Source organism: Cebus imitator, unplaced genomic scaffold, assembly GCF_001604975.1.
Source record: "Cebus imitator isolate Cc_AM_T3 unplaced genomic scaffold, Cebus_imitator-1.0 Scaffold8, whole genome shotgun sequence".
Taxonomy (NCBI): Eukaryota; Metazoa; Chordata; class Mammalia; order Primates; family Cebidae; genus Cebus; species Cebus imitator.
In genome coordinates, this window is record NW_016107323.1 from 5,826,894 (window position 1) to 5,846,373 (window position 19,480).

Genomic DNA, 19,480 nt, shown 5'->3' on the forward strand with positions numbered 1-19,480 from the left:
AAAAAAAAAGAATGGTATGAATTATAGCTATATTTTACTAGAAGTCATTATAGTAATAATGATAGTTACCCACATATATACATACACACACACACACACACACGCACAGATATAGCACCTACTAGGAAGTAGGTATGTTACACACATAACTCTAAATTTCCATATTGTCTGAGGTACCAGTATTTGATGCCCATTGTAAAGACTAGGAAACTGGGGCTTAAAAGTTGACTTTTGATGGCTCAATAAGTTGAACTAGGATCAGAGGACAGGCCTGCCTGGCTTCAAAACAAATACTATTTCCACAAACCACACTGCCTCCTTGTACAGGACAGTTATTTTCTTCGCTTGAAACGGACCTAAATATTGATTATCATATATCAGTTTGTGAAAATACCGACTGAGCCTTGGTGTTTGCTACACATTATATGGCGTGGACTTCTAACCTGAGCACTCAGATCTAAAACGAAGCTGAATGACTTGAGGTTAAACAAACAAAATGATCATAGGTAACAAGAAAACTGGCCACAGTGGCTGGTTGGTTTTACCTGCTGCTGTTCTGAAAGGTAGAGGCCTTCCCAGCTCACAGACATTCAATTATGCTCTGCCTCTCCAAGAAATGCCCTGAGATGCTGTCCACCTACGACAAAGATTCACTTGTGTGCATTTTTTTTTCTTTCTGTTTTTTTTGAGATAGGGTCTTGCTTTGTCATCCAGGCACAATCATGGCTCACTGCGGCCTTCACCTCCTGGGCTCAAGCAATTTTCCCACCTCAGAGCCCCCATCTTTTTGGGATTACAGGCATGTGCCAGCATGCCCAGCTAATTTTTGTATTTTTTTGCAGAGATAGAGTTTCACTGTATTGTTCAGGCTGGTCTGGAACTCCCAGGCTCAAGCAATCTGCCCACCTTGGCCTCCCAAAGTGCTAGAATTACAGGCAAGAGCCACTGTGCCTGGCCACAAGTGTTTTTTGTTGTTACTGTTTTTAAGAAACAGAGTCTGTGGTCGGGCACGGTGGCATATGCCTGTAATCCCAACACTTTGGGAGGCCAAGGCAGGCGGATCACGAGGTCAAGAGATTGACACCATCCTGACCAACATGGTGAAATCCCATCTCCTCTAAAATACAAAAATTAGCCGGGTGATGTGGTGAGTGCCTGTAGTCCCAGCTACTCAGGAGGCTGAGGCAGGAGAATCGCTTAAACCTGGGGGGCGGGTGGAGGCTGTGGTGAGCCAAGATTGTGCCACTGCACTCTAGCCTGGCGACAGAGCAAGACTCTGTCTCAAAAAAGAAAAAAGAAAAAAAAGAAAAAGAAACAGAGTCTCTCTGTCACTCAGATTGGAGTGTAGTGGCATGATACTAGCTCATTGCAGCCTCAAACTCCTGGGCTCAAGGAAACCTCCCAAAGCACTGGGATTACAGATGTGAGCCACCATGCAGGGCCATATAAGCATTTTTTGAATTCTTTTCAAATTGCCTTCAGTTTTGAGTCAAGTCTCCTAAAACCAGTCTTATTACGTAGTAGGCATTTCTTATTTAGACTCAGTTTGATCCTCACTCTATTACTTCTATCCACTTCCTAAAAACAAACTATGATAGAATTAAGACTTCCCACAATAGCATCTATCTCAGAGTTGGAGCCAAAGGCCCTTCAAGAAATTCTCCAAATGAGTGTTTTCCAAATGCTTGGAGAAATCCATCCCAAGACTAGGTATACAGTACTCCAGACGGTTATTTTCAAGTGGACAACATCTGGCTATAATTCATTTTGGTGCATTTGTTAAAAAGTCAGACTGTAACTTACAGCTTGCAGTTAACTGATAAACTACAGAGAGGAAATCTTTGCATCTCAGCTGGTTGCTGCTGACTGCCTTACTCCTGACACAAACAGACATGACTTAAAAGGTTGGAAAACAGGGATGGCCTGCTCAAGAAAGAGCATCTGAGCTTCTGCCTGCACTGGTCAATGGAAACCTGTGTTCTCCACCATTTCTAAGGCCTTCAAACTCAGCAATATCATCAACAATGGAAGTTTCCTCTGCTGTCCAGAAAAGAAGCTCCAATTTAAAAGTATCAACTGAGAGCCCTCACCTGCATGCTTGTGGGGGTGTTGAAGACTCCGCTGGCCTTGAGGGCTGCTTCCCTGTTGTAAGAAGAGGGCCGCGCCTTTCACCATGAAAAAGCTCTCGCTTAAGCTGGGAAGGATAAGACCAGAGCACAGTTAGACTGGAATTCAGAGAGGAAAACGAGCAAAGACTTACTGCAGGAGAAAAAGCTTTTGCGTGGACAAATGGCATGTAAAATGCAAACAGGATGAAACTGCTTTTATAATAATTCCATACAGTTCTCTTCCCAAACCTTGCCTTTGCTAAAAGCTTGCTACTGGAGAATTTTTGTGACAAAGTAATGCTTCTGTGACAACACCCAAAGTTCTATGTAGGCTCTCCCAGGGGCAAGGGCCCCTTTCTGCAGAATACTGGACAGGGATCTCACCATAATATAACATTTTCTTCTTCTTCTTCTTCTTTTTTTTTAAGATACAGTTTCACTCTGTCATCTAGGATGGAGGGCAGTGGTGTGATCTCGACTCACTGCAACCTCTGCCTCCTGGGTTCAAGCGATTCTCATGTCTCAGCCTCCCCAGCAGCTGGGATTACAGGTATGTGCCACCATGCCTAGCTAATTCTTGTATTATTAGTAGAGATGTGGTTTCACCATGTTGGCCAGGCTGGTCTCAAACTCCTGACCTCATGTGATCCACCTGCTTCAGCCTCCCTGAGTGCCAGGATTACAGGCTCGAGCCACCACGCCCGGCCATGGCATTTTTTTAGAGAACAACTCTCTGATTAGGAGAGGGTGGGCTACCTTATGAATTCTCATGCTCTTGCTGTTGATCTCTACTTCTAACTCCCTGGCTTTTAACAACTCCATTGTTTCTTGGTGACTTCCCTTGATGGACTGCAAGATGAAATTATACTTTCATTAGATGTTTGCATTTTAAGAAAAGTAAAGACAGCGGGGTGGCTCAAGCCTGTAATCGCAACACTTTGGGATGCTGAGGTAGGCGAAACACTTCAGGTCAGGAGACCAGCCTGGCCAACATGATAAAACCCCATCTCTACTAAAAACACAAAAATTAGCCAGGTGTAGTGGCGCCTGTAGCCCCAGCTACTTGGAAAGCTGAGGCACAAGAATCGCTTGAACCTGAGAGGCGGAGGTTGCAGTAAGCCAAGATCACGCCACTGCACTTCAGCCTGGGTGACAGAGCAAGACCCTGTCTCAAAAAAAAGAAAAGAAAAGAAAAGAAGTAGGTGGCTACTGGCCTGTGATTTAACTTAGTCAAGGTTGCCCTTCCCACTATTCTTGCAGAAAACCTCAAGTTGACCCAACGAATTTCTCAGCAGAATGGATCTTTTTGGCCTTTGTTATTTTAGCTAACAATAACATTTATATCTAACCTACAAATTTAAAAATTACAATTAAAAAATTTGTATTTGGGAGGCTGAGGTGGGAAGATCATTTAAGTCGAGGGGTCCGAGATCAGCCTGGGCAACACTGTAAGAACCCGTTGTACATCATGACTTGGCTATCAAGTTTAGCTTTTGCAGAAATTAAGACATTAAAAAAAGAATGCCTCAGCTATGAATTACTATCAATTGTTCAAAAATACCATTAACTCTCAAAATTATGCCTAAAATACACCAATTTTTTGGGGGGTGGGGACCAAGTCTCACTCTGTCACCCAGGTTGGTGCAGTGTTGCAATCTCAGCTCACTGCAACCTCTGCCTCCCAGGTTCAAGCAATTCTCCTGCCTCAGCCTCCCGAGTAGCTGGGACTACAGGCACATACCACCATACCTGGCTAATTTTTTATTTTTTGGAAATATGGGGTTTCACTATGTTGGCCAGGCTGGTCTCAAACTCCTGACCTCAAGTGATCCGCCTGCCTAGACCTCCTAAAGTGCTGGGATTACAGGCATGAGCCACCACACCCGGGCAAAATACACCAAAATTAACAACAGCTTTGCAGGGAGTTGGGGAGGAGAGGGAATAGATTATCTTCTATTTAGTATTTTCCAAATGTTCTATATTAAGCATATATTAACTTTTTAAAACATCTATTTTTGTTTGATTCTCAAAATAATATAAAAACAATAATATAGAACACATACTACACTTTATAATTTAGAAAGGAACATACTACTCTCAATGATTTTGTGAAACAAGGTCACAGTTCAAACTGTAGGCAACTATAAAAATATCTCTCTTGAACAACCAATTAATATATACATGATGTGATGGGAAAAATCCCTATGAAAAAGCAGTCTTCTAATTAAAGAGAACCTTGAAATTATGCAAATCAATTCCTGACAGAAAGAAAGGATGTTTTCTACAATCACCTTTGCCCCAGACATCAGATATTCATAGTTAAATATTTGTATTCTGGAATAACAAACTCAGCAAAACCTAAAGTATGACACCAGGTGCCAAGAAAACGCCACGTAAACTAGCATTTCCAATCAACAGCTCCTGAAATCAGGAAAACTGTTATGTTCTACGATATTAAGTCCACAATAAAATCTGTTAGTTTTTCTGGTTAAACGCTCATGCTAAAAATAGTGACTGCTCAAATATTAAATAAGAAGACTTCGTTCTGCTTCTCTTGTTCAGTCCTTTGAATTCCAGACAATCGGTTTTCTATGCCTTGTAATACCAACACTTGACACGTGACAGCATTTCACCTGCTATTGCAGACGCACGGCCGAGTCATCTTTTCCTCCCTTTCACAGTCGCATATTTCTACTGCAAGGTTCAAGTGTTGAGGAGCCCAGGATTATAAATAATGAAAGAAATGAGAAGCGCCTTTCTTTGCTGTCTCATCCTCACTCACAGGAAGCAAAAGCTCTTTAGCATCCATCTGGCCGATGTAAGACCCAGGCGGTCTCATTTCACAGGCTGCAGAATCACCTAACCCTTTCCATCCATACAGCTTGTCCCTTTCTCCTTCCTCAGAATTTTGCAGCCAAGTTATGTTTTCAGAACTGTTCTTAGACACAGATCACTTACTATTTATTCTCATCACAATGTGAAAGAGCTACGTAAGAGGCTCCAAACTCATGAAACCTAAAACAGCCATTAGTTCATCAAAGCAGATGGGGAGATCCTTTTGAGACATCAACTGCTTTTGTTCATGAGATTAAAAAAAAAAAAAAAATTCATACTGACCAGAAATCCAAGCACTCTGGAAAGAGCCAACCATTAACGATGACCTTTGCCTTGGAAACCATGGGCAAAAATTCCCCTTGGTTTCCCTTACATTTCCTTTGGAAAAAAAAAAAAAATGAACAATGCAAAAGACTAGGTTGGTTTCACCCTGTGACCACTGACAGGGCTGGCTGTTCCTCCTCCGTGTTCCTACACTGATAAGAATCAGGGCCTCCCGCTCTACGCATGAAGTCGGGGGTCAGGATTGATCGGGGCCCTGGAACACTCTGCCTCTGTTCCCCCACAACAATCAGTAACAGGCGTTTACTGTAAAAAGCAAGACTGGAAACTGCAGGGAAGCCCGAGAAGCAGCGCATTATCTTGAGGCTGTTGAGATCACCCTGTGTCCTGCAAATACAGTAAGGGACACAGCCAGAGGAAACTGCACAACACGACTCTCAGGGGGTGGGGTGGGAGGCCGCAGAGCATGGTCAGTCACAGGATTTATGAAAACAAGATTCAAGTCTCTGTGACCTGGCTTCCCGGCTTCTCTTCTGAGCTCACTCCGGGCCCAGAGCCTCACGTGCCCTCTGCGTGGCTGATCTGCATGCTGTTTCTGACGGCCACGGCTTCTGACACCGAGAGACACAGGCTCCCGATTCATCAGACCCTCAAAGTGCCCCACTGGGGAAGTCCGTGAAGAAATCCACAATGGTGATGGCACACTCACTTTACTAGGTGCCCGGGACCAGGAAGCCCAAAGCCACAAGCCATCCATCCCAGCCATGCAGACATCAGCCTTCTCACAAAAGATCTGTGTGTCCTAAAAGGAGTGACTGAAGTTACAGAAGGTCAGACACAGGCAGACACAACGGAAATGTCTTCCTCCACTGCTGTAAGAAAATTCTTCATAAGGAATAAAAACAGTCCCTGCCCTCTCTACCCGCCACCCGCAATGCTTTTATCTCTACCACACAGATCTGTTCTCGGATACTGACTACTGCCACTCGGAAAGCTTTCTAAGATTAAAGTTTCTCCAAAGCACTGAAGACAGACAAAAACCTCAATCAATGCTCCTCAAAAAACCCTAAGCCCCAGAATATAAACAGCCAGTGTCATCCAGAGACCAAGCCATGGCAGGAGAACAGAAATCAAGGTGGTCATACGTACTAATTTGATCTGGAAACCTCTGGACAGCAGAAGTAGCGGGTTGGCCGAAGGAAAATGCAGAAGTCGGTAAAATAAAAGAGGTTCGTGGCTGCAGTGCTCATATCTCTAACGCCTCCTACAACTGCCCTTGGAGCTCTGGCCATCTGCTCCCTACGGAGATCAGGAAAGGCCGGGAGGCTGCCGAGCGCTTCCACGAGTGCTGGGGAGCCGACTCCTCCTCGGAGTCCCACCCGAAGAGCAAATGGCTCTTGTGGAACTCTTGTCTTCCTCTGATATTTTGGCTGAAAAAGGCCCTTGTCCCAGCACATCCTGATGAAAGAGGGCCATTCAGCAAAACAACTGAGGTTCCTCTAATCACTGCACTCCTACGGGCTTTTCTGTAGGCTCGAGAAACAAGCGCCAGGGTGTGCGTTCGGCATTGTGAGGGCAAACAGCTGCCCCCAAGGAACCAACCCCAAGCAACAAGATCCCCTTCCGATTCAAATCAACGTTCTGAAGGATGACTCTTTCTTTCAAATCAGCATCCATTCACCCAACAGTGATGGTGACGTGGGCAGCTGCCACAGTTATTCTGCGTGCTAAAAACACTGTTATATTCTAAAAATTCTCAGTGGCACTAACAGCTACCTGAGGGGACATGCCAGGTAGAGGGGACCACATGCACATTGATGAGGAGCTCTGGGATGCACACGGTGCCTACGGCAAGTCAGGCTGCAAAGGTCCTAAAGGGTGGAGGCGTGATCCCAAACCCTCTGGGCACAAGCCAGCCAAAAGCTGGGTTTTTAGTGCTTCTTTCAGCAAGAGAAATAAATTCAGGATGTGAGTAACCACGATGCAGGAGAGAATGGAGTATGTACCCTAAAAAAAGGGGCTCAGCTAGGGTTTACAAGAGAGGGGAGGCAGCATTTAACTGGTGACTTCTGAAACAGTTCCTGAAGGAAGCGGCATTGAATAGGGGCTTCTCTTCCCTCAGCTCGCAAATGACCAAGTGATCCTCCCTAAGGATTAAGTGAAACACACATTACAGTGATTCTGATTTTACAGCTTGCCCAGGAGCTCGTATCTCTACAAAAGGGAGCTGGACTCACATCTATCTGCCCCACGCCCACCAGCTTCACCCCTGGAATGCCGTTCTACTCATCCAGGGTGAAAATCAGAGCCATTATGCCACTGTCACCTCCGCTCATACCTGCCCCGGGGCCTAATGGCAAAGTCACTAAAGCGCTGAGGAGTCAGAATGTGGATCACATCTTCATACTGTCTTCCCAACGTGTGAATGCGTCATGCGTGGGAAAGACGGAAGGAACCATTCAAGGAAACAAAACTCCAGGAAGATGTGCCAGGGTTCTTCTGCCTGCCCAAGCAGAAATCAGGAGGGCGGGGGACCCACGGCCTTACCCTACCCACTGCTGTCACAGTTGGAGGGACAGGACACAACCTTTGGTCCTTCTTCACCACATGGAGAGGCTCAGGAGTTCTGTAAGCAGCACAGCCACGCTGACCAAGAAGTTGCTTTCAAGGCAGGTTTCTCATCAACAGGAATATTGTTTACCGAGCATCGCCCAAGTGGCAAGGCTGTACGAGGTACTTACTTGTGCTATGTCATCAAATTCTGGCAGTTCTGCAGGGTGAGGTATTTTCTCCATGACAAATGAAGGAAGCCCGTCAATGATTCTAAAACAGAGTCTCCAGTGATAGCATGGACAACTCCCATGGTGAGTGGTGCACTTCAAGGTTTAAGAAAAGTAAAAACTGGCTGGGCATGGTGGCTCATTCCTGTAATCCCAGCACTCTGGGAGGCTGAGGTGGGCAGATCACTTGAGGTCAGGAGTTCAAGACCAGCATGGTGAACATGGCAAAACCCTGTCTCTACTAAAAATATAAAAATTAGCCAGGTATGGTGGTGCATGCCTGTAATCCCTGCTACTCAGGAGGCTGAGCCAGAGAATAGCTTGAACCCAGGAGGCAGAGGCTGCAGTGAGCCAAGGTCATGCCACTGCACTCTAGCCTGGGCAAGAGGGCGAGACACTGCCTTGGGAGAAAAGAAAGTAAAAATAATGGTCTGGGAATTAATATTTCTGGGTTCCAATTTACATTCTACCATATATGTTCTGACATTCTCTTACAGGGTTCTGTTCATTCATCCAAACAGCCAAACATTTGCAGGGTGTGGAGCACCAGGCTAAGCCAAGCCAGCGCAAGCACTGATAAGGGCAAAGATAGCCACTCTCTTTAAGGAATGGGTGTATGTGCTGGTGATCTGGGTGTCTGCTCTGCTACACAGAAACAACATTTCTTGAAGAACAAAAATAGTAGGTATAGAAACATCACAGTATACAGTATCATCCAAATGCCCCTGAATTCCAACTCTGGTCATACATTGAAACAACCTATCAAACTTCTAAAGCACATTCAATGCCCAGGTCCAGCCTCAGCAGAGTCTAATTTGGAAGGTCTATGATGAGCCCTGGACCTCCACTTTTTAAAAGTTCCAGGGAGCTGAGTATGGTCTGTAATCACAGCACTTTAGGAGGTCGAAGTGGGAAGATAACTTGAGCTATGGAGTTCAATTAACCTGGGCAACATAACAAGATCTCATCTCTAGAAAAAATAAAAATAAAATTAGCCAGGCATGGTGATGTATGCCTGTAGTCCCAGCTGCTCAAGAGGCTGAGACCGGAGAATCCCCGGAGCCCGGTAAGGTCAAGGCTATAGTGAACTGCGACCACACCACTGCACTCTAGTCTGTGAGACAGACCTTGTCTCCAAAAAGTTCCAGGGGGTGCTTCTGATGCACAGCAAGTTTTTAAAACCTCAGAATCAAATAACATCATGGCCAGGCATGGTGGCTCACATCTGTAATCCCGGCACTTTGGGAGGCTGAGGTGGGTAGATGAAGACCAGCCTGGGCAACATGATGAAAGCTAGTCTCTACTAAAAATACAAAAACCAGCCGGGCATGGTGGTGCACGCCTGTAATCTGAGCCACTCCGGAGGCTGAGGCATGAGAATCACTTGAACCCCGGAAGTCGAGTCTGCAGTGAACAGTGATTGTGATCCTGGAGTCCCCACTGCATTCCAGCCTGGGTGACACAGTGAGAATCTGTCTCAAAAATAAACAAACCAATAAATAACATCAGAAGACACAGAGAAAACAGGTTTCTCCATGGGCTTCATAAAGATACCTCTCACATAGGTACACATCAATGTTTCCTGCTGGTAATAGATAACACCAATAAAAAGGCATGGTGCTCTCAGAAGGTGGGTGACGTGATTTAGGTGCAATGAAGGGAGGTCATGCTAGAGTCAAAAACAAAAGAATACTCTCTTTGGAAGCAGTAAAACAGACACTAGTCTTCTACTACACACTTTAAGAGACTCAAATGTTCTTCTTGTCCTCTGAAGGAGACACTGCATCATGACAATATGAAATGATGACAGCGATAGCAAAAACAGATCAGACCTTTGTTGTCTAGAACAGACACGGGGTCTCGCTATGTTGCCCAGGCTGGTCTCCAACTCCTGGGCTCAAGCGATTGTCCCGCCTTGGCCTCCCAAAGTGCGGAGATGGCAGGCATGAGACGCCTGCTTTATATGTCAGTTCCTTTTAAGTTTGGTTAGCGTAATTGGTTCCTCAGAACTTGGTCATCCCTGAGTGAACTCATAAATTCAAGTTTCAGAATGTCCAAAGCTAAGAAACAAACCTCATCCTTATGGTTGAGCCATCGCACTGTCAACATTACCAATTCTCAGCACCTCAATGTCTGGTATACTAATACAATCAGTGTATATTGTTTTAAGTAAGTAAATAATAACTTCAATCTAAATGATATTTTCTAGTTTACAGAGAGTTTGTCCCTACATTTTTCAACTTAATTTTTACAATCCCATTCCTCTGATGAAACAACCCCACCCTGGGCAACATGGCAAAACCCTGTCTCTACAAAAAATACAAAAATGAACTGGGTGTGGTGGTGTGCACATGCAGTCCCAGCTATTTGGGAGGCTGAGGTGGGAGGACCACTTGAGCCCAGGAGACAGAGGTTGCAGTGAGTTGAGATGGCACTACTGCACTCCAGTCTTGGCGACAGAGGAAGATGTCTCAAAAAACGAAAAAAGGAAGAAAGGAAAATAAACAGCCAAGACTGGGAGAAGATAAATGACTTGTCTGTGGTCATTTGGCTAAAAAGAGGCAGAATGGGGCTGAGAAAGTTCGGCACTCTTCCTGAAGAATCCATAAGTCAGAGAGCAGGAACATCAGACCAGCAGCAATAGCAGCAGCATGGAAAGCTGATCGAGACTGACCTCACGGCCACTCTCAGTGAGGCACTGGACGGATTGAGAACCCAGGCCTAGCAAAGTGAAGTTGATAAAGGTGTAAAGGAGATGGAAGATTCACTATTTGAAGAGAGATTAGCTGAAGACGGCAGGTGGGATGGGAAATTCTTTCCATGGTTTTCCCACAGGTTCTTCCCTCATTTGGAACTTGTGTTTAAAGGCCACAAAGACCCTGAGCTGGGCCAAGGTCTGGTTCTTCTTCACTGTTTGCCTTGCAGTGCAACATGGCAGGGCCTCATTTCAAACATCATTCTTCAGAGCCTAAGAAAACAAATAACTCTAGGAACACACCTGTCAACCGGAGCTCCCAAACTGTACCCCCCTAAACACATATTGCTGAGCATAGAAAAATTCCAGCTCTGCAGAGCATTATACTTAGGGAAAAGGGTCACAGACAAGAAATGTTGGCAGGGCTCATTACAAATATCTTTGCTGCTGGGACATGTATTGTTTGGCTAGAAGGCGTAGGCTTCTCTCAGAGAGAAGGAATGTCCAAAAGTATTTCAGACAGTAAGCCACGTTCTCTGAGCCAGTTACACGGCTCTCCTTCAAACCAACGGGTAGCGGCAAGCAGCTGAACCCAACAGTGTGCTCGCAAAAGCAAGATTTTTTTTTTCTCCCTAAATAAAGACAGCAAGTGATGTGTCTTGGCTTGGCTGAACAAATCTTAAGATGGTTTCCTGATGACCCCAAGAGCCCTCAGGCCCCACGGACGCTAGAGCTAATGCATCTTCCTCCAAGCATCTGTTCCACCAGGATCTAAGCCCCCTTCAAGAGGGCAGAAGGTATAAAGGCTGCACTGTGAAGGGAAATGCTATGGCAGCAAAGACACCCGAGCGCGCCAGAAATAACAGGCACCCGAAGGAAATGTTTCTGAGACAGCTCAAAAATTCCGAGAAGAGATTATCCCAACGATCCCAGGTTCTCAGCTCTGTCTTTGGTATGCAGCTCCATCCCACAGTCGTTAGTCACCGAGTCCTAACTTTGTCAGGGGCCCCTCCTTCCAGGTCTCTCAGGCACCACCCTAGTTCTGGCCCTTCTCACCCCTGTGAGCCAGGTGACGTCCCCCCAGCCCCACTGTGTGCCCAGCTCTGCGCCGCATACTCCAAACATCCTGGCAGGCCAGGGCTATTGAGAACATTCACGTGTTGTTCTCTACCCACGCTGTCTAGTATGGAGCCACTGGCCAGATGTGTCAACTAAACATTTAAGATGCAGTAAGTGTGACGAAGAAACTGGGTTTGTCATTTTATTTCATTTTAATTAACTTAAATGTAAGTTAAATTAGCCACACGAGGCTATCAGCTGTGATTAGGACAGCAGAGCTCTGGAAGCTTTTGGCCTGGTGAGAAGAATCAGGACGAGGACACCCCCTCCACCCCCCGCCACCGCCTCTCACCCACTCCACACAGCCCCTAACCACTGCTCTCATGACATTCTTTCGCGGCCCCAGAACTTCAGCCATGTGACATCATCTATAGATCACAGTCCAAATTTCTTATGCTAGCTCTCTATGGTTGCCACGATTAGCCATTATATGTTGTTAACCTAAATTTCACTCATGTGCTATTCCCTGACCTCAGGGGCTCAGAATGTAGTTAGAAAACATACTTTAAAATAAAAACCCTCCTTGTATTACCTCTTGCACTATTTCTCCTATTCTCCACTTGACACATCCTCTGCTCTATCCCCAGCTGTAACACTGTCCCATTAAAGCCTACTGGGTTCTCAGCTCATGGCCTCCTTCCTCCCATCTGCCTCCCCACATCATGCCTGTCTTCCAGTATTCTCCAGGAAGCCTTCTCTTGTGGCCCCCACTGCAAGCTATAGCTCCTCCCTTTCAACATTTTCTAGCACCTCCTCTCACTGTGCAGGCGAAGACACTTAGGCTTAGGGGTTAAGTCACTTGTTCAAGGTCACATACAGTTGGTCCTCTGTATCCACGGGTTCCTCATCAGTGCATTCAACCAACTGTAGATAGCAAATACAGTATTTGAGGGATGCTGAACTCTTGGAATTAGAGGGTTCTGCGGGTGCTTGAGCATCCACGGATTTTGTTATCCTCGGTAATGGGGGGTCCTGGAACCAACTCCCTCAGATACTGAGAAAAGACCATCCTTAGTGATAGGAACCCAAGTCTCCCGATTTCCAAATCGTGTTCCCTGATCCATTTATTTACTAACTAGTGGTGAAGCCATCTTCCTGCCAGTATATTTTAACTTCCAATGGGATGTGAGGGCCAGAATACACATACTTTTAAAATCTTCCTCTGTGCTTGACATACAGTAGATTCAGTTTAAGTGCTGGTGGATACACTTAAACTCACCCTGGTAATCTCTGTACCCTGGGCACACTGAGCACTCCCCACACACAGAGTAAGACTGACAAAGACTCACGGCATCAGTGCTGCACATGAGTTAAAGCCACGTGGAAGTCAGGTCATGTCTTCCTGGCAACTGAATGCTTCAAACAACACAACAGCAGCTAAGTTCCCCACATAACCTTGAGTGTCTGGAGAGCTAGGGCTATGGTTTCTCTGTCCCAGGATCCCTTTCAGTACCCAGAAAACAGTGGGCATCAATACCTGTAACGCCAATAACATCTTCATTGTGTGCCATGCTAAGCACATCAGGCATGTTAACTCCTTTACTCCTCAGTGGCCATCTCTCAGTGTTTTATACATACGGAAACTGAGGCTCAATTAGCTGAGTGGGGTAGCACGTGCCTCTAATCCCAGCTACTTGGGAGGCTGAGGCACGAGAATCACTTGTACCCGGGAGGCGGAGGTTGCAGTGAGCCAAGATTGCTCCACAGCACTGCAACAGAGTAAAACTCCGTCTTAGGAAAAAACAACTGAGGCTCAGAGAGGTTAAGTCACTTGCCCAAGTTCATGAGACGGAGAAGCCGGGAAGCAGGAAGAGGAAAGCAGGAGTATAACTCTGAAACCTCTGCTCTCAGGCACTGGCTTTCAGCTGAACCGACACCTCCAGAAAACAGTGTCAAAAAAGTCCACTTCGCTTCCCAACATTTCAGACCTAAAACCATTTAGCTGGGAAGGGCAGGGCAGGCATCTGAGTTAGGGAGGGGGTGTGGGATCCCAAACTGGGGTGTCTGTTGGCAAGCAGGGTGCAAAGGGCATCCGTGCAGGGAAGGGTTGCAAGGGAGACAGGCTGCTCACAGGCAAGGACTGAAATATTAAACATTAATGGTAATATTAATATTTATAATAACATTTTTATATTATCTATTATACATATTATATCTTATATATAATATAATTAACGTAGTAATGTTAATATTTATTGACATCCTAGGGATGACAGGAGTCACCAATATGGAAGAGACAAAACTAGAATGAACCCTGAGGTGCTGTATTGGAATTGAAGGTGTCAGTTTGAACTCAGTTTCAATATATTGAAATAAATGTAGATCCATGTGTGTGTGTGTATATGCGCATACACACAAACATTCCCTAGTTCTGCCCATTGAGAGGCCTGTGGTTAGCAACAACCCAACAGCAATATGCAGACCTAGCTTGGCTCCTAAATTTTATTTTCTACTATTAAGGAACCAGGGCTCCTGGGATAAAGGACTAATTCCAGAGGCGGGCAGGGAAAGTATAAAATGAAGCCTGGAGCATCTGTTGCCAAAAAGCAAGGAAGCACTTAAAGAATGATGTGGACATGCCAAAGGGACACAGAGGCCAGCCTGGATGACATCCCACTGCCCAGGGCTAGGACAATTTGAGCATTGATGTTAACAATATAAGTAACAGATCATAAACCACTGAATAAAATAGAAAAATACAACTAATTGAAACGGACATGGATGGCACACAGGATGTTAACATAATTTTAAAGTATCTCTCCAAGAAATTCTTCTTAATGATAAAGGGGAAAAGAGTAACTGTACAGTAGAAAAGCCTGCTAAAACCCACCTTAGTGAACAAAGTGAATGTCGCCATAGTGGGACAAAAGGAAATCACGTGCCACCTTATGGGATTCAAGGACGCAGCATAACCTGAGTGCTGTTCTGGCCAAATATTCACAGCCTGGGTGGAATGACGCAGGCACATCAGACACACCCACACTGAGGGACACTGCAAACTGACAGTCCTGAGCACAAACATGTCCAGGTCATGGTCGAATGTGGTGGCTCAGGCCTGTAATCCCAGCATTTTGAGAGGCTAAGGTGGGAGGATCACTTGAGGTCAGGAGTTCAAGACCAGCCTAGCTAACACGACAAAACCGTCTCTACCAAAAATACAAAAATTAGCCGTAGTGGCGCACATCTGTAATCCCAGATACTCAGAAGGGTGCGGCACAAGAATCACTTGAACCCAGGAGGCGGAGGTTGCAGTAAGCTGAGATATATCACTGCTGCACTCTAGCCTGAGCAACAGAGATTTTGCAATACACACACACACACACAGTCCATGCCACAAGACTCAAAGAAAGGTTGACAAATGTTCTAGACTGAAGGAGAGCCAAGAGACAGGACAACTAGATGCAACGGGCAGTCCGGAACTGGATCCTTTTGTTACAAAGGACAATGCTGGGACATATGGTGACTCTTGAATGGGGTCAGAGGACCAGACAGTGGGGACGCATTACAGTCAGTGTCCTGCGTGGATGGTTGGGTTGTGGTTCTGTGGGAGAACGCCCTGTCCTATATTCCAAGGGTAATGGAGTAGCAGGTTGAAAACTTACTTTCAAATGATTAAAACAAAAAGTTATTTGCACTGTATTTGCGATTCTTAGGTAAGGAGGAAATGACTTCAAAATTAAAGAGAATTTTTTATCCATGTAATATTTTACATATCTATGGAAGACATATTAGTATTTGTTACATGCATAGAATGTGCAATGACCAAGTCAGAGGATCTGAGGTATCCATGACCTTGAGTATTTATCATTTCTGTGTGTTGGGAGCATTTCAAGTTTTCTAGCTACAATTTTTTTTTTTTTTTTGAGACAGAGTCTCACTGTGTCACCCAGGCTGGAGTGCAGAGGTACGATTATGGCTCACTCAGGACAGCCTCCACCTCCCAGGCTCAAGCGATCCTTCCACCTCAACCACCCGAGTAGCTGAGACTATAGGTATGTACTGCCACCCCTGGCTAATTTTTAAATTTTCTGTATAGACAGGGTCTCACTATGTTGCCAGGGCTGGTACTGAACTGCTGGGCTCAAGAGATCCCCCGCCTCGGCCTCCCAAAGTGCTGGGATTACAGGCATGAGCCACCACACCCAGCCAAATTTTTTTAAGTTATTTTTTAGAATTCCACTTAATTAGATTTTGGTAAAACACTACCTGTAATTTCTCTTTATTAGTAGGTGGTAAAAGCTTCAGATGATTCTACTGATCACTGCCACGGGCAAATTTCCTGACTCTCCCCTTGTATCTCTTGGATACTTTTACCCTCACCAAGCAAGACCTTCCCTGCCTCAGCACTGTTTTCCCTTTTCGTGTTTTCCAGAACAGAAGCAGCCCTGCTTCATTCCCAGAGCAGAAGAGAAGGATGAAGGGCTCTGCCCTCCCAGGTCCTTCTGGTCTGTGTGTGTCCCAGTTTTGAGGGCCTCTCACACACACAGCTCTGGACCATGGAAGACCTAATTTTAGCATTTTCCTGCTTGGAGACCACACATTTGGAACAGCAGGGGCTGACCTGCCCGTGCAGGCCTCCCATTGTGAAGGGCACTTGAAGCCAGGATACCGCAGCCCTGCAGGATGTGACTCAGCATCCTGTCTCAGTGCTGGGGCGGCCAGCAGCTCTGGCACCAAGCGCTACTGCTGACCTCACCTCTTAAGACCACAAATACCCAGGGTTATTGGTGGGATAGGCATGCAGCATCAGCTCTCCCTGTTAAGACAAACTGTCCATCCATTACACTGGGCTTCCTTGTGAACACCCACAGGTATCTATCAGGAAGGGTTCCTCACAGGAACTGACGTGCTGGTATTTTCAGGACACCATGAATCAAGAGACCAATCTTGTTTCTCTCTTTGCTTTGACTACTAGGAAGCTCAAAGTCATACCTGTGGCCAAATTCTAGTAACCATACCAATGTTATGCTATGTATTCCATGAACAAACCTTCCCCTTACTTCATCTTGTTTTCTTCTGCTTTCTTCATGTCCCAATTTTCTCGCTAATGTTAAATTTTATTGTTCTCTCTGAATGTTGTAAGGTGTTTCAAATCCTTTTTGGAAGCCACTACTGTAGATAAAATACACGTTATCCCTGGGGGATAAGGACTCTCTTTACTTAACACAGAATCCCTGATATTTGGCAAAGAACCCATAGTTAGGCACTAAATACACATCAGCTAAATGGATAAAGCCAAAGCAAAGTAAAAACCACCACCATTACCATGTTATTTCACAAGAGGTTCTTCTCCCTTCCACCTCTCATGGTGGAGCCTGGCCATTACGTTCCTTAGGGAGGCTTCTCGTGGCCTTGACTCCAGACCTAAAGAGCCACTCCTAGACTCCTACTTGCAACTGACGCAGCGTGGTACGGGTGAGGCTGGGCAGCTGGGAAGTGACAAGTGATTTCCAGATGCTGCAGCCAGCCTGGCTCTTTCCAGACCACACTGAGGGCGCCTTCCTGTGGGAATTCTGACTGGGCCCAAATTTGGGGAAACATGCCTCGAGGACTCTTGGCAAGTGCGCGCCAGGCCTGGGCCGGGAGTGACTTCTGCGGGCACAGAGAGAGACCAGGCATTTCCTAACACGAGGCCTCTGGACAGCTTTCTCTGAAACAAAGCCTTTTTAAAAATAGCTTCAAAAGTAACCATTCAAGAAAAGAAAGAAAAAAAAATCTGTAAGAGTAAAGGCACTCAAGAATGATGTTTCCCAGATAAAGGCCTGGCGCAGGTTTCAGAGGAGCTTGCGGGAAAGCAGGTCAAGGCTGGGTTGTTTTTCCTCTCAGGTGCCACTTGGTCAGCCTTGGTCTTTGGAGGGGAAGAAGTGCAGCAGGAAGGGCTGGCACTGAAAATGACGGTTACCAGGTATAGGCCAGGGCCAGCCACCGCCCACAGGACAAGACCCTCTGGAAGCTTCAGGAGGGCCCTGAGAAGCGAAAGGCAGGTGGCGGGCCCAGGGTCAGACACGCAGGTGAGTGAGCTAAGTGGCAAGGCCGGTGCCCCATCCAGAGACCTGGCTCTGGCCACACACAGAGTCTCCCTGCATGACCTCTGTCATTTATGTGGCAGTCTATCGTATCTCACTGCAATTCTGCTCCCATGCTGCGGAGCTGGCCCACGTGATTTCCTCATCAGCACATCACCCTGCATCCTGACACTGACTGCACCCCCAAAGTGGGAGCCTCTGCACCCTCCAGCCCAATCGCTCAGTTTGCTTTGAAAATGGCTCCTCTCAGGGGCTGGGCACGGTGGCTCACACCTGTAACCTCAGCACTTTGGGAGGCCAAGGTGGGTGGATTGCTTGAGGTCAGGAGTTTAAGACCAGACTGGACGACATGGTGAAACCCTGTCTCTACTAAATATACAAAAAATTATCTGGGTGTGGTGGTGCACACCCACAATCCTAGCTACTCAGGAGGCTGAGGCAGGAGAATTACTTGAACCCAGAAGGCAGAGGTTGCAGTGAATGGAGATCGTGCCACTGTACTCCAGCCTCAGCGACAGAGCAAGACTCTGTCTCAAAAAAAAAAAAAGAAGAAAATGGCTCCTCTGGATTTTGATTAATCCTATTTTGATTAATTTTGATTAATCCTGGTTTCTCATTTTCAGTCTTCCTGAAACAGCACGACCCATCTGGATGTCCTCCTTGTCTCAGGAATTTTCTAATAAGCTGTCTAAATCCAGAGATCTGACCACAGAACAACGAATGCCAAAGATGAGTTCTAAAGATGTGAGTCCTTTCTTTCTAAAGGGAGGCTGCTTTGTGTGTGGCTCTGCTCCTGAGGGTTAAGCTCTGTGGGGGAGGAGCTGGGTCCCAGCTGAGGGTCACTTCCTCTTGGTAGCCTCTGGTTTTCTCCATTGCAGGGTCAGACCACAGCCATGATCCAGCTAGACCCCCATAAGCGCGTGACCTTGCTCTCACCATGGGAATAAAACTTGTGATGGTCAGTTACGAATCCACAGCAAATGATGAGCAGCACAACATAAACGCAGATCTAGACTGGTGGGTCTGAGGACTCTCATTCTTAAATTTGGAGGCCATGATCTAATCTTGTCTTTTCACTTTACACAGCAGGAGACAGAGACCCAGAGAAGTGAAGAGGCGTGCCTTAGCTTGCACAGCAGATGACACAGCTCAAGACGGACCCTAGGTTTTCTGACTCCATCTCACAGTTTCGCCCCATTCATCATGAAGGTGACTGCTGGTACCACTGCCACCTGTGAGCTGAGCTTGCATGCACATTCCTGGTGTGCACACACATGCGCGCATGCTCCTGCAATGTGCTAAGTGCACAGGAAGGAGGCCAGGGCCCCAGGGCGTTCTTTTGAAGTCTAAGTACTGGTATTTCAAAAGTTTAATGAAACCTACTAGGCTCTGAGCAAAATTCATTTTAAGTTAACCTTAATGAAAAGTTTAATTAAGTTCTGACAGAATTAACTCTTCACGTCTCTGTCCTCATTTGTTCCCATTCTAGAATGAGTTTTCAAATTTAAAAAATATATCTTTCGGAGGCCGATGCGGGCGGATCACAAGGTCAAGAGATCGAGACCATCCTGGCCAACACAGTAAAACCCTGTCTCTACTAAAAATACAAAAAAAAATTAGCCAGGCATGGTGGCA

The 19,480-nt window shown here is 46.0% G+C and overlaps 1 protein-coding gene across 2 annotated transcripts in view; it reads right to left on the reverse strand.

Moving 5' to 3' along the window:
• The window catches only part of SSH1 (slingshot protein phosphatase 1), a 67,362-nt gene that overhangs the window by 35,796 nt on the left and 12,086 nt on the right, over positions 1-19,480 (reverse strand). Inside the window, exons 1-2 of one of the 2 annotated variants that reach the window (XM_017541377.2) lie at positions 6,375-6,953; positions 2,091-2,194 (exon numbers count right to left, since the gene is read on the reverse strand). In XM_017541377.2, the coding sequence (XP_017396866.1) occupies positions 2,091-2,194; positions 6,375-6,682 (412 nt within the window). In that variant the 5' untranslated portion in view covers positions 6,683-6,953. Of the gene's footprint in view, positions 1-2,090; positions 2,195-6,374; positions 6,954-19,480 lie in introns of those variants that run through there. The other variant, XM_017541372.2, reaches the window with a different exon arrangement.